At 41.4% G+C, this 14,962-nt stretch overlaps 1 protein-coding gene across 4 annotated transcripts in view; it reads left to right on the forward strand.

Moving 5' to 3' along the window:
• The window catches only part of LOC126473804 (cuticle protein 16.5-like), a 275,913-nt gene extending 272,113 nt beyond the window's left edge, over window positions 1-3,800 (forward strand). For 2 of the 4 annotated variants that reach the window (XM_050101102.1, XM_050101103.1), the window contains exon 4: window positions 3,544-3,798. In XM_050101102.1, the coding sequence (XP_049957059.1) occupies window positions 3,544-3,729 (186 nt within the window). In that variant the 3' untranslated portion in view covers window positions 3,730-3,798. Of the gene's footprint in view, window positions 1-3,501 lie in introns of all 4 variants that reach the window. The other 2 variants (XM_050101101.1, XM_050101106.1) reach the window with 2 other exon arrangements.
• The last annotated feature ends 11,162 nt before the right edge of the window (window positions 3,801-14,962 follow it).

Here is a 14,962-nt window from a genome sequence, read left to right on the forward strand (position 1 = left end):
TATTTATGTCTATTATCCTGCTTTCCCGGGTGGTAAAATCTGTACCATTTTACATTTTAAATATGACTCTTCACCTCTCTTTCATGTCGTCCACCATTGCCAATGATTATTCCCGTCCATCAATGTCTCTGTTCCTTAGCAGTTGTCAAGCAATGTATTATTCCGTAGTAGGTCTGAAATGTCATCGTTCTTCTTAATATCTTTTAGCACCTAACCACAGACCCCTTTGTCCATGCGAGTGGCATGTGGGATATTCTTCCTGGAGGATTATTTCTAAAGCGGTAAATGCAATAATGATCAAACATTTTATTAGATTTCCGGCCATTCATTCGCCCTGACAATCCACTTCTTACACACCGCTCACAGCCCTCTCGAGCCATCCTGTGCGTTGCCTTATGCAACTATAACACCTAATTTACTATTTCACCCAGTCTTGTAAAAAACGATAGAAGATTAGAGTTTAACGTCCTATCAGCGAATTTGTAAGCGACGGAGCAAACAGTTAGATTGTCTTGATAAGGTAACTTACCTGTGACAGCCAGGAAAAATACTAACAATTTTCATAAACTTTGCTTTGCTCTAACTAAACAACGAAGGATGAAAATTTTAGGACAATAGGAGTGCTTCTTGCTAAACTTGTGATATAAAATTAATCACCTTAGTTCTCGTATTGACTTTGTTACAATTTTTTTTGTGAAGATCAATAAATCACATTCTATTTGCCGGTCGATACTTGGAATCTATATACTATGTCTCCCACTTAGTTGCTTGAAACTTTACATACACATGAACAACATGTCTGTACAAAAAGCAGACTAAAATCATGTCATTTCAGTCACACGTTTTTCTTCTAGTAATATTTACATCTGATAACCAAAATTAAGGTTACTTTTCTATTAGTAGTCAGTAGGTATATTTCTTCTCGTTGGTAGTAAGTTAATATCTGTAATCTACTTCACTCAAAAGCATATCCTGGAAAATCCCAAAAAATTTCAAACCTCTAGGTCAAATACATTTTTTTCATACAACAAATATGCCAAAAATTAAATTCTCGCGATATTCAATGCAAAGTTGTATTTGATCTACGGAGCGCCTCTGTTTTTCTTAATACATTCCAGCTGCGTAATCTTCTTAGTTTATAAATTTCTCATCTTGTCACTTCATTTCCTTGTTTCTCCATATTATGTTGGCCTCTTTTTGTATCCTTAAGGATGAAGTTACCAGCTTTGCCCCTCTCATGGAATCAACTGCCACCAGTGATTGCCTCGTACTGAATCCATAATGTATTCCTGGCAACTCTAGAACTTCACACGTGTACCAAAATACTTTTTGGGGGAATAATAACCTTCGAGAATGACAAAATATCAAAAACTGAAACTACCGAAACGTTTACAAGCAAAACGACGCTCGAAAACCAAAAATATAAAGGTATAACATAAACTATGCCAAAGTATTTCTTCTAGCAGGGCTGCTAATTCGAGTAACATGTTGTATCGTATATATTTCTCGAATAAAAGTCTAATGACAACATTTGACGTGTGAAAGCAGCGGGGACGTGGGAGTGGCTGTACACAAAGAGATCTTTAAATTCATTTTCAAATAATTTCCCGATGTCCGACTTAGTTGTTTTAAATGTCATTTTATTAAAAAAAAATGGAACATTGTTTTAAGGTGACAAACAAAAAAATCGATTTTTTCAAGAGGATACACAAGGAAGTGAACTTAAGGACGGGGAGGGAAATGGGTCGTGACCTTTAAAAGGAACCATCCCCGACTTTGCCTGAAGAAATCTGGGAAAATCATGGAGAAACTAAATATGGATGACTGCAGACAGATTTGAACCGTCGTCCTCCGATATGCAGGTCCAGTGTGTCTGCCACGGTGCCACCTTTCTCGGTCCATATGTGGCAGTCAGTACTGCTCAGTTCTGTCTAGTGTTCGCTTTTCCAACACTGTTAGTTGTTAGGTAACAGTGATACACAGAATAATGGATAGGTTTAAAGATGAGTTCGTCTACATGTGCCTCGTAAATGGGTTCGCTGACTACAGTGAAAGAAACGCACTGCAGTGCTATGTTGAGCAGTTCGTGCTGCAACGGTAATCACGTTACACCGTCTTTATATCTATCTGAGGATTGTCACATTATTCGGTTCTGTGTTGTACGTTTCGATGATGTTATAAAAGAGAATTATTCACTCTTGTGAATGTATTTCTGTAGACACAAATGTAATTTGGAAACAAATCGAAAAAAATTGTTACTCTGTAACGAGCCACCGGAAACTGTGGGTCACTTACATCAAATTTCTCAGAAAATGTCCCTGAAAGACTCCGAGGCTTTGTCAGAGGAACCCAGGGTCTTCCTGGATACTTATCCTAAAAAAATTACAATAAAAAAGGTCCACTGAAGTTCACTGTATATAAAACGAATGGCAGTCCTAAAAGATAATGTGTGCCCGACATTGGAACTGCGTCAATTAAATAAAACGATTGCCTTAAGAATGAGCGTCTCTAGCAATTAATAATATAACGCGTATTCGGCTTGAAATTCCCGTTCCACTGGCTGATTTACCTCTTCTGTGTTTCCCTATATCGTTTCCGGCAAATTCCCGTTTCTTTTGTAAGGATATCCATACTATTACATTTGTTACAAGTTCTCATTTATTGCCGGCCGCTATGGCCGAGGGGTTCTAGGCGATTCAGTCCGAAACGGCGGTGCTGCTGCGGTCGCAGGTTCGATTCCTGCCTCGGGCATGGATGTGTGTGATGTCCTTAGGTTAGTTTGGTTTAAGTAGTTCTAAGTCTTAGGGGACTGATGACCTCAGATGTTAAGCCCAATAGTGCTTAGAGCCATTTGAACCATCCCATTTATTATGACTCCACTAGCGATGGAACGTGTGTTCTCAGCTACCTTTCATCATCCCAGCGACCGCACTTCGTATTATCAGCCATCAAGCGACGTCTAGCAATGTACGAAACGCTATCAGGAGGAAAATTACTGGGGGTCATACGTCTTTTGGAGGATATCCGCGCTAAGACAACGCCCAGGTGTGGCCCCCACGCAAGGACGGGCGACCGAGGCCCGCTACTTTCACACGTCATGACGCGTCGCAGTCCGACTCCCTATATATAGCGCGACACGCATACAGAAAGCACATTTCAGCAGCAGCAGTAGCAGCAGCAGCAACCACCCTCACAACCATGAACACCCTGGTAAGTACTGCTACAGTAACTAGTCTGCATTCATTCTATTTCTGTACTGTGAAGACGTACATTGTGTGTACTGTAATTGACAACTATCATCATCATTTGGCATTTGCCCTACAGATCGTTCTGAGCGCCGTCCTGGCCGTGGCAGTGGCTACCCCTGGCTACCTGGGTGCCGCCCCCGCCGCAGTCGTCGCCCCCGCTGCCTACGCCGCCCCCGCGGTGGTGGCCGCCCCCGTGCACGCCGGCTACGCCGCCTACGGCCCCGCCCCCGTCGCGGTGCGCTCCGACGGCTACCTGCTGGACACTCCTGCCGTCGCCGCCACCAGGGCCGCCCACCTGACCGCCGTCGCCCAGACTCAGGCCCGCGACGCCGTCATCAACGGCGCCGCCCTCGCCTACGCCGCCCGCGCTTACGCCGCCCCTGCTGTGGCGTATGCCGCCTCCGCCCCTCTGGCCTATGCCGCCCCCGGTGCTCTTGCCGCCGCCGCCCACCTCCACGCTAAGGCTGCTCTCCTGGGCTGAAATGTCTTCCTGTACTTCTACTCCTTCACTAAAATAAAGAAAACCTAAAAAAAAGTGTTTCATTGTTGCGTTTACTTCCCTTAGCTTCGTAATATCTGATATTATTATTTAAAAGAAAAGCAGTAGACAAGAAGGGAACGAGACAAGGTTTACAATATACCAATAGTATCCAATCTGTACGTAGATAAATCAGGGAAATGGAAAGTAAGAAAGATTCTTAATTTCACGAAGAAAAAATAAATCCTATTGGTTTGGCTAATAGCTTTGCCAATATGTTAGAGACGAAAAAAGACAGGAAATATTAGTTAAGTGTTATGGACTGTGTCTTGAAAAGAGGTTATGAGATGAAATTCAACTAAGGTAGAACAGTGATGAAAGAATGCAAACAATTTAAAACTGATGATGCTGTAGGATTTGCATCACTCAATGAAGTACTAAAAATAAAATATATAACTGAATAGAAGGAAAAGCGTTCCATAAAACGAAGAAATTGTTAAAAACGAATGTAAATTAATGTATTAAGAGATCTTTCCTCAATGTATCATTCCTTAATTGTTTTCACATCAGGTGGATCACATTTAAACACACGACGATAATTTCTTTGCACATTATAGCCGTTTTTGTATCTGCAAACAACATTCATTCAATTTGATGGTAATACTGTCTTCCTCTGCTCTTGGTTGACATGTTTCTCTTTTAATAATATTCCATAAAATTAAAACAATTTGGAATATTATTAAAAGAGAAACAGATCAACCAAGAGCAGAGGAAGACAGTATTACCATCAAATTGAATGAAAATTTTACGAACAAAAAGTCAGAAGTTGAAAATATTTTTAATAATCATTTTCTAAATGTTGTGGATATAGTAGGATCCAGGTGTTCATTAGAAGATGCTAGGCTGTTAATGGAAGAGGCCATACCTATGCAATTTGATACAATTGAAATCTCACCCACTTCTCCCTCTGAAATTAGGAAAATAATAAACTTGCTTAAAAGCAAAAACTCACATGGAATTGATGGCATTTCCAGCAAAATACTAAAAGCTTCTTCTCAACAGATAAGTAAGATTCTCAGCCACCTGTGTAATAGCTCTCTGGAACAGGGCATTTTCCCTGATAGACTGAAATACGCTATTGTTATACCTTTGCATAAAAAGGGGGATAGATCTGATGTCAACAATTACCATCCAATCTCCCTTCTAACAGCTTTATCCAAAATTTTTGAGAAAGTAATGTATTCAAGAGTAGCTTCACATATCTGTAAAAATGAAGTACTAACAAAATGTCAGTTTGGTTTCCAGAAAGGTTTTTCAACATAAAATGCCATATATGCTTTCACCAGTCAAATTTTGAATGATCTGAATAACCGAGCACCACCCATTGGGATTTTTTGTGATCTCTCAAACGCTTTTGATTGTGTAAATCATGAAATTCTGCTAGACAAGCTCAAGTATTGTGGCATGAGTGGGACAGTGCACAAATGGTTTAATTCGTACCTAACTGGAAGAGTGCAGAAAGTTGAAATAAGTAGTTCTCGTAACATGCAAAGATCAGCACATTCCTCAAACTGGGGAACTATCAAGAATGGGGTTCCACAAGGGTCAGTCTTGGGTCCTTTGTTGTTCTTATTATATATTAATGACTTGCCATTCTATATTCATGAAGAGGCAAAGTTAGTTCTCTTTGCTGATGATACAAGTATAGTAATCACACCTGACAAACAAGAATTAACTGATGAAATTGTCAATACTGTCTTTCAGAAAATTACTAAGTGGTTCCTTGTAAACGGACTCTCACTGAATTTTGATAAGACACAGTACATACAGTTCCGTACAGGGAATGGTATGACACCATTAATAAATATAGACCTTAATCAGAAGCATATAGCTAAGGTAGAATATTCCAAATTTTTAGGTGTGTCCATTGATGAGAGATTAAATTGGAAGAAATACATTGATGATCTGCTGAAACATTTGAGTTCAGCTACTTATGCAATAAGGGTCATTGCAAATTTTGGTGATAAACATCTTAGTAAATTAGCTTACTACGCCTATTTTCACTCATTGCTTTCATATGGCATCATATTTTGGGGGATTTCATCACTGAGGAATAAAGTATTTATTGCACAAAAGCGTGTAATCAGAATAATAGCTGGAGTCCACCCAAGATCATCCTGCAGACATTTATTTAAGGATCTAGGGATATTCACAGTAGCTTCTCAGTATATATACTCTCTTATGAAATTTGTTATTAACAACGAAAACCAATTCAAAAGTAATAGCAGTGTGCATAACTACAATACTAGCAGAAAGGATGATCTTCACTATTCAAGATTAATTCTAACTTTGGCACAGAAAGGGGTGAATTATACTGGCACTAAAGTCTTTGGTCACTTACCAAATAGTATCAAAAGTCTGACAGATAACCAACAAGTATTTAAGAAGAAATTAAAAGAATTTCTGAATGACAACTCCTTCTACTCCATAGAGGAATTTTTAGATATAAATTAAGGAAAAATAACACAAAAAATAAAGTTGTTATATTAACTTAAGTATGTTGTTAAATTAACCTAATTATGTCATGTATTGGAAAATTCGACTCGTTCCACATCATTACGAAATATCGTATTCATGACCCATGGAACTAGTATTAATCTAATCTAATCTAATCTAAGCTACTGCTTGCGCGCGCTGCTGTGGAGTCGCCATTTTAACTTCATGCGACCATGCTGCACTCTGGCGACGATACATGGCACTTCTGACGCACGAATATAAATTGTTTGAGATGCTCTAAAATGCGGTGCATTTTTCATTGTCGTATCTACTTGCTTTTTCTATCCTGGGTCCTTCGGAGAGGTTTGAGTGGGACACCCTGTATTTGGCTCGAGTGTATCATTGTATGAAAGTAAACTGTTTGATAGCTGCTAAGTAGCAGGGAAATTGTTGGACAGAAATAATCACAGGCAACTATAGACGACATGAAAAACATTATATACGTAACAGAGAAGGAATGACTTATTTATAACGAAAAATGGTACAGATTTCACCACATGGGAATGCAGGATAACTTTCTTGTTTGTGACAGATCAGACTCCCAACATAAATGTCGATATAGGACTCTCAGTAAGGAATGTGGCCTCCACGGGCACTAATACACATCTTGCACTTGTTGTTCATGTCTGTATCTAACTGTTGGGAACTTCTTAGCTGATATTGTCCTCCCCTCTCTCTGGGAGGTTTTCAGTTCTAGCACGGCTCGGGGAGAGATGTTAAATGAGAAACACGGCTGCTAAGAGCATCCCAGGAATGCGCTATAGGGTTTAGGGCTTGGGAGTACGCAGGCCATTCAATACATCCACCATCATCACTTGCCATTGTGTTCGGCATCTCAGAGATCCTATGTGGCCAGGCACTATATTCCAGAATAATCTCCTTGCAGAACCGCTGTGCTATAAGGATACCTTGCGCAAAAACAGACAGGGCTGTTCGGTCATTGCGCATAATGGCTGCTCATGGCATGGTGTCTAGATCAGCCGGCCGCTGTGACCGAGCGGTTCTAGGTGCTTCAGTCCGGAACCGCGCTGCTGCTACGGTCGCAGTTTCGAATCCTGGCTCGGGCATGGATGTGTGTGATGCCCTTAGGTTAGTTAGGTTTAAGTAGTTTAAGTGTAGGGGACTGATAACCTCAGATATTAAGTCCCATAGTGTTTGGATCCATTTTTTGTGTCTAGGTCATACTAGTAAGGTTCATGAACTTTCTGTGGCCAGAAGCACTTGCCACCAAGAAGCAGGATCGTCAGAGATCGCCGACTAAGATGCTCTCTACACCAACGAATTCTTTCTCGACGATGGCGTGGTCGAAGTAGGATACCTTTAACAGGCTTCTAAGCATGCAATCCGACCTGATTCAGTCTCCTAGAGATGGTTCTGGCAGAGACATGTGTGGCGGTAGTGGTTGCAAGATCTTCTACGATGTGCCTAGGAGTGAGGTGTCTGGCCCTTTTCACCATTCGGGCTACTTTTAGATCCTCTTGCGGTGTGGTGGTCCGTTTAAGACTATTAGCCAGCTTTCGCACTGCATCTGAATCTTGAGCGGCCTTTTTTAAATCGAGAGTTGACTCTTTTGCACGCAACAATTACAGTGGCAACAGTGGGGGCACTGACCAACTTCGAGCCGTCCACGACAGTAAGCATTCAAATGTCGTCTTGTAAAGATGCCGTACAATACGGAATGTCACACTAATCGGTGTCACAACAATCTTTGTAAAACACTGTGCTGGATGAAGTTAGCGAATGCACAGTCTTCAATGCATTTAGAAAGTCCCGCCCCTCTGCTATCAATTTGATCTCGAAAAGGTTACCAGCGTGACTGCTTATACTGTACACCTATAGAAAACCAAAAGCGCACGCCAATTAGACATGTGACGTTACTTACACGGTTCGTAGTTCTGTTATCTCTTCCCGTTAGGAACTACATGTTTAACGTTACATAAAACCCGATTTCCTTAATAAATCCTCAAGCTGCAGACAATGTTGGATTTATAACACATCTTTGGAGGGAATGGTGAAATCTCTTCCACTCCCATTCACGTACGGAGCGACGGAAAAATTTTGTAAGTGGGCTTTCTCGGGGCAGTGTCTGTCTTCGGATGTCTGCCAGTTCTGTTCTTTGTCTCATGGGTCAATGAAATCTGGTACTATTCGTACTGCTCATCTAGTCGTAATTGAAAGGACACCCACTCATTTAAGAAATATTCTAGGATATGCGACACAGGTGTTTTTTTATGGCCGGTGGCTGTGGCCGAGCGGTTTTATGCGCTTCATTCCGGAACCGTGTTGCTGCTACGGTCGCAGGTTCGAATCCTGCCTCGGGCATGGATGTGTGTCATGTCCTTAGGTTAGTTAGGTTAAAGTAGTTCGAAGTCTAGTGGACTGATGGCCTCAGATGATAAGTCCCATAGTGCTTACAGCCATTTGATCGATTTTTTTGTTTTGTTTTTTGTGCAGTCTCTTTTGTAGACTCATTGGGCTTCCCTAGTGGTCTGTCAGTAAATCGAAGTCTGCTACCTGATTTCCCTACGACTGAGATTATGTGACCGTTCCATTTCATATCCCTGCAAAGTGTTACATCCAGGTATTTGCACGAGTTGATCATTTACAATTTTCTGTACTCTTGAGGGCCCGAGGCGGATTTTCTCTCTTGCAGAGACATTACACCTCCTAACATCGTGTCAGGCCTTCTTTGGCCCGGCGTATGCAGCAACACGACATGGCAGGGACTCAACAAGTTACTGGAAGTCACCTGCAGAAATATTGAGCCATGCTGCCTCTAATTGCCTTGCGTCCCTAATTGCCAAGATGTTGCACGGGCAGGATTTTGTGCAGAAAGTGACCTCTCGACTATGATGCATAAATGTTCAATAAGATTCTGTCGGCCGATCTGGGCGGCTAAATCATTGCCTCGAATTATCCAGTATGTTCACCAGACCATCGCGAATGAATGTCGCTCAGTGAAATGGCACACTGTCCTCCACAAAATTTCCATCATTATATGCGAACATGAAGTCCAAGAATGGCTGCAAATTGTCTGCAAGTATCCGAACACATCCAGTACCCAGTCTATTCCATGTAAACACACCATCACAGAGCCCGGCACTAGCTTGCACAGTGCTTTGTTGACAGCCTGAGTCCATGGCTTCGTTGTGTCCGCACCACAGTCGAACCCTACCATCATCTGTTACCAACTGAAATCGGGACTCATCTGACAACGCCACGGTTTTGCAGTGGTCTAGGGTCTAATGGATATAGTCAAGAGCTCAGGAGTGGCTCTGCAGGTGATACCGTGCTGTTAGTAAAGCCACTCGCGTCAGTCGTCTGGTGCCATACCCCAATAAAGTCAAATTTCGTCGCATTGTCCTAATGGATATGTTGGCCGTACGTCTACCATTCATTTCTGCAGTTAATTCACGCGGTGTTGATTGACTGTTAGCAATGCCAACTCTACACAAACGCCGCTGCTCTCGGTCGTTAAGTGAAGCCCGTCGGCCATTGAGTTTTCCATGGTTAGAGGTTGTTGTTGTGGTCTTCAGTACTGAGACTGGTTTGATGCAGCTCTCCATGCTACTCTATCCTGTGCAAGCTTCTTCATCTCCCAGTACTTACTGAAACCTACATCCTTCTGAATCTGCTTAGTGTATTCATCTCTTGGTCTCCCTCTACGATTTTTACCCTCCACGCTGCCCTCCAATGCAAAATTTGTGATTCCTTGATGTCTCAAAACATGTCCTACCAACCTATCCCTTCTTCTAGTCAAGTTGTGCCACAAACTTCTCTTCTCCCCAATCCTACTCAATACCTCCTCATTAGTTACGTGATCTACCCACCTTATCTTCAGCATTCTTCTGTAGCACCACATTTCGAAAGCTTCTATTCTCTTCTTGTCCAAACTAGTTAACGTCCATGTTTCACTGCCATACATGGCTACACTCCATACAAATACTTTCAGAAACGACTTCCTGACACTTAAATCTATACTCGATGTTAACAAATTTCTCTTCTTCAGAAACAATTCCCTTGCCATTGCCAGTCTACATTTTATATCCCCTCTACTTCGACCATCATCAGTTATTTTACTCCCTAAATAGCAATAAAAGGAGTATATAGAGGGTTTATACAAGGGCAATGTACTTGAGGACAATATTATGGAAATGGAAGAGGATGTAGATGAAGATGAATTGGGAGATAAGATACTCCGTGAAGAGTTTGACAGAGCACTGAAAGACCTGAGTCGAAACAAGGCCCCGGGAGTAGACAACATTCCATTAGAACTACTGATGGCCGTGGGAGAGCCAGTCCTGACAAAACTCTACCTTCTGGTGAGCAAGATGTATGAGACAGGCGAAATACCCACAGACTTCAAGAAGAATATAATAATTCCAATCCCAAAGAAAGCAGGTTTTGACACATGTGAAAATTACCGAACTATCAGTTTAATAAGTCACAGCTGCAAAATACTAACGCGAATTCTTTACAGACGAATGGAAAAACTGGTAGAAGCGGACCTCGGGGAAGATCAGTTTGGATTCCGTAGAAATGTTGGAACACGTGAGGCTATACCATCCTTACGGCTTATCTTAGAAGAAAGATTAAGAAAAGGCAAATCTACGTTTCTAGCATTTGTAGACTTAGAGAAAGCTTTTGACAACATTAACTGGAACACTCTCTTTCAAATTCTGAAGGTGGCAGGGGTAAAATACAGGGAGCGAAAGGCTATTTACAATTTGTACAGAAATCAGATGGCAGTTATAAGAGTCGAGGGGCATAAAAGGGAAGCAGTGGTTGGGAAAGGAGTGAGACAGGGCTGTAGCCTCTCCCCGATGTTATTCAATCTGTATATTGAGCAAACAGTAAAGGAAACAAAAGAAAAATTCGGAGTAAGTATTAAAATCCATGGAGAAGAAATAAGAACTTTGAGGTTCGCCGATGACATTGTAATTCTGTCAGAGACAGCAAGGGACTTGGAAGAGCAGTTGAACGGAATGGACAGTGTCTTGAAAGGAGGATATAAGATGAACATCAACAAAAGCAAAACGAGGATAATGGAATGTAGTCAAATTAAATCGGGTGATGCTGAGGGGATTACATTAAGAAATGAGACACTTAAAGTAGTAAAGGAGTTTTGTTATTTAGGGAGTAAAATAACTGATGATGGTCGAAGTAGAGAGGATATATAATGTAGACTGGCAATGGCAAGGAAATCGTTTCTGAAGAAGAGAAATTTGTTAACATCGAGTATAGATTTAAGTGTCAGGAAGTCGTTTCTGAAAGTATTTGTACGGAGTGTAGCCATGTATGGAAGTGAAACATGGACGATAACCAGTTTGGACAAGAAGAGAATAGAAGCTTTCGAAATGTGGTACTACAGAAGAATGCTGAAGATAAGGTGGGTAGATCACGTAACTAATGAGGAGGTATTGAATAGGATTGGGGAGAAGAGAAGTTTGTGGCACAACTTGACTAGAAGAAGGGATCGGTTGGTAGGACATGTTTTGAGGCATCAAGGGATCACAAATTTAGCATTGGAGGGCAGCGTGGAGGGTAAAAATCGTAGAGGGAGACCAAGAGATGAATACACTAAGCAGATTCAGAAGGATGTAGGTTGCAGTAGGTACTGGGAGATGAAGAAGCTTGGACAGGATAGAGTAGCATGGAGAGCTGCATCAAACCAGTCTCAGGACTGAAGACCACTACACAATTAGCAAAACTCCTTTACTACTTTAAGTGGTTAGAGGTAATGCGTGAAATACGGTATTCTCGGCACACTCTTAACACTGTGGATCTCAGAATACTGAATTCGTTAACATTTCCGAACTGTAATTCCCATACGCCTAGCTCCAACTAACATTGCGTCCTTGAAGTCTGTTAATTACCATCGTGCGGCCATAACCACGTTAGAAATCTTTTCCCTGTAGAAATCTTTTCGCATGTATCATCTGAGTACAAATGACTGCTCTTTTGTACCTTCTGTATTCGATAGTTCCGTCATCTGTATATGTAGATATATCGCTTCCCATGACATTTCTCACCTCACTGTAAGCTGTGATGTAAAAATATGAGCGATTTGGATTTGTCAGCGTATAATTCCAACTGTGACTCGTTGATATTATATGATATGACTATTTTTCGTTTTGGTAAAGGCACGATTTCACGTTTTTGAACATTTAAAGCAAGTTGCCAATCTTTGCTCCACTTTGAAATCTTACAAAGGTATTACTGAATATTTGTGCACCTTCTTTTCAGATATTACTTTATTGTAGGTTACTGCATCACCTTCGAGAAGTCTGAAGACACAATTAATATTGTCCGCATTGCCAATATTAGGCTCGCAAAGAGCAGACAACAGTATTTGTGATAATAATTCAGTGAAGCTGATTCAGATGCAGTGCTTCTTTACCGACAAAAAGTGAAACTATAAATGTATTGAAGCCAAAGGTTACTCGGATATTCAAATGCTTTATATAATAAGTCCCCCCCATGAACCATGGACCTTGCCGTTGGTGGGGAGGCTTGCGTGCCTCAGCGATACAGATGGCCGTACCGTAGGTGCAACCACATCGGAGGGGTATCTGTTAAGAGGCCAGACAAACATGTGGTTCCTGAAGAGGGGCAGCAGCCTTTTCAGTAGTTGCAGGGGCAACAGTCTGGATGATTGACTGATCTGGCCTTGTAACATTAACCAAAACGGCCTTGCTGTGCTGGTACTGCGAACGGCTGAAAGCAAGGGGAAACTACAGCCGTAATTTTTCCCGAGGACATGCAGCTTTACTGTATGATTAAATGATGATGGCGTCCTCTTGGGTAAAATATTCCGGAGGTAAAATAGTCCCCCATTCGGATCTCCGGGCGGGGACTACTCAAGAGGACGTCGTTATCAGGAGAAAGAAAACTGGCATTCTACGGATCGGAGCGTGGAATGTCAGATCCCTTAATCGGGGAGGTAGATTAGAAAATTTAAAAAGGGAAATGGATAGGTTTAAGTTAGATATAGGGGGAATTAGTGAAGTTCGGTGGCAGGAGGAACAAGACTTTTGGTCAGGTGAATACAGGGTTATAAATACAAAATCAAATAGGGTTAATGCAGGAGTAGGTTTAATAATGAATAAAAAAATAGGAGTGCGGGTTAGCTACTACAAACAGCATAGTGAACGCATTATTGTGGCCAAGATAGACACAAAGCCCATGCCTACTACAGTAGTACAAGTTTATATGCCAACTAGCTCTGCAGATGATGAAGAAATTGATGAAATGTATGACGAGATAAAAGAAATTATTCAGGTAGTGAAGGGAGACGAAATTTTAATAGTCATGGGTGACTGGAATTCGTCAATAGGAAAAGGGAGAGTAGGAAACATAGTAGGTGAATATGGATTGGGGGGAAGAAATGAAAGAGGAAGCCGCCTTGTAGAATTTTGCACAGAGCATAACTTAATCATAGCTAACACGTGGTTCAAGAATCATGAAAGAAGGTTGTATACCTGGAAGAATCCTGGAGATACTAAAAGGTATCAGATAGATTACATAACGGTAAGACAGAGATTTAGGAACCAGGTTTTAAACTGTAAGACATTTCCAGGGGCAGATGTGGATTCTGACCACAATCTATTGGTTATGAACTGCAGATTGAAACTGAAGAAACTGCAAAAAGGCGGCAATTTAAGGAGATGGGACTTGGATAAACTGAAAGAACCAGAGGCTGTAGAGAGTTTCAGGGAGAGCATAAGGGAACAATTGAGAGGAATGGGGGAAAGAAATACAGTAGAAGAAGAATGGGTAGCTCTGAGGGATGAAGTAGTGAAGGTAGCAGAGGATCAAGTAGGTAAAAAGACGAGGGCTAATAGAAATCCTTGGGTAACAGAAGAAATATTGAATTTAATTAATGAAAGGAGAAAATATAAAAATGCAGTAAATGAAGCAGGCAAAAAGGAATACATACGTCTCAAAAATGAGATTGACAGGAAGTGCAAAATGGCTAAGCAGGGATGGCTAGAGTACAAATGTAAGGATGTAGAGGCTTGTCTCACTAGGGGTAAGATAGATACTGCCTACAGGAAAATTAAAGAGGCATTTGGAGAGAAGAGAACCACTTGTATGAATATCAAGAGCTCAGATGGCAACCCAGTTCTAAGCAAAGAAAGGAAGGCAGAAAGGTGGAAGGAGTATATAGAGGGTTTATACAAGGGCGATGTACTTGAGGACAATATTATGGAAATGGAAGAGGATGTAGATGAAGATGAAATGGGAGATAAGATACTGCGTGAAGAGTTTGACAGAGCACTGAAAGACCTGAGTCGTAACAAGGCCCCGGGAGTAGACAACATTCCGTTAGAACTACTGATGGCCTTGGGAGAGCCAGTCATAACAAAACTCCACCATCTGGTGAGCAAGATGTATGACACAGGCGAAATACCCACAGACTTCAAGAAGAATATAATAATTCCAATCCCAAAGAAAGCAGATGTTGAGAGATGTGAAAATTACAGAACTATCAGTTTAATAAGTCACAGCTGCAAAATACTAACGCGAATTCTTTACAGACGAATGGAAAAACTGGTAGAAGCGGACCTCGGGGAGGATTAGTTTGGATTCCGTCGAAATGTTGGAAAACGTGAGGCAATACTAACCTTACGACTTATCTTAGAAGAAAGAGTAAGAAAAGGCAAACCTACGTTTCTAG

Source organism: Schistocerca serialis, chromosome 4 (assembly GCF_023864345.2).
Source record: "Schistocerca serialis cubense isolate TAMUIC-IGC-003099 chromosome 4, iqSchSeri2.2, whole genome shotgun sequence".
In the NCBI taxonomy this organism is placed as follows: Eukaryota; Metazoa; Arthropoda; class Insecta; order Orthoptera; family Acrididae; genus Schistocerca; species Schistocerca serialis.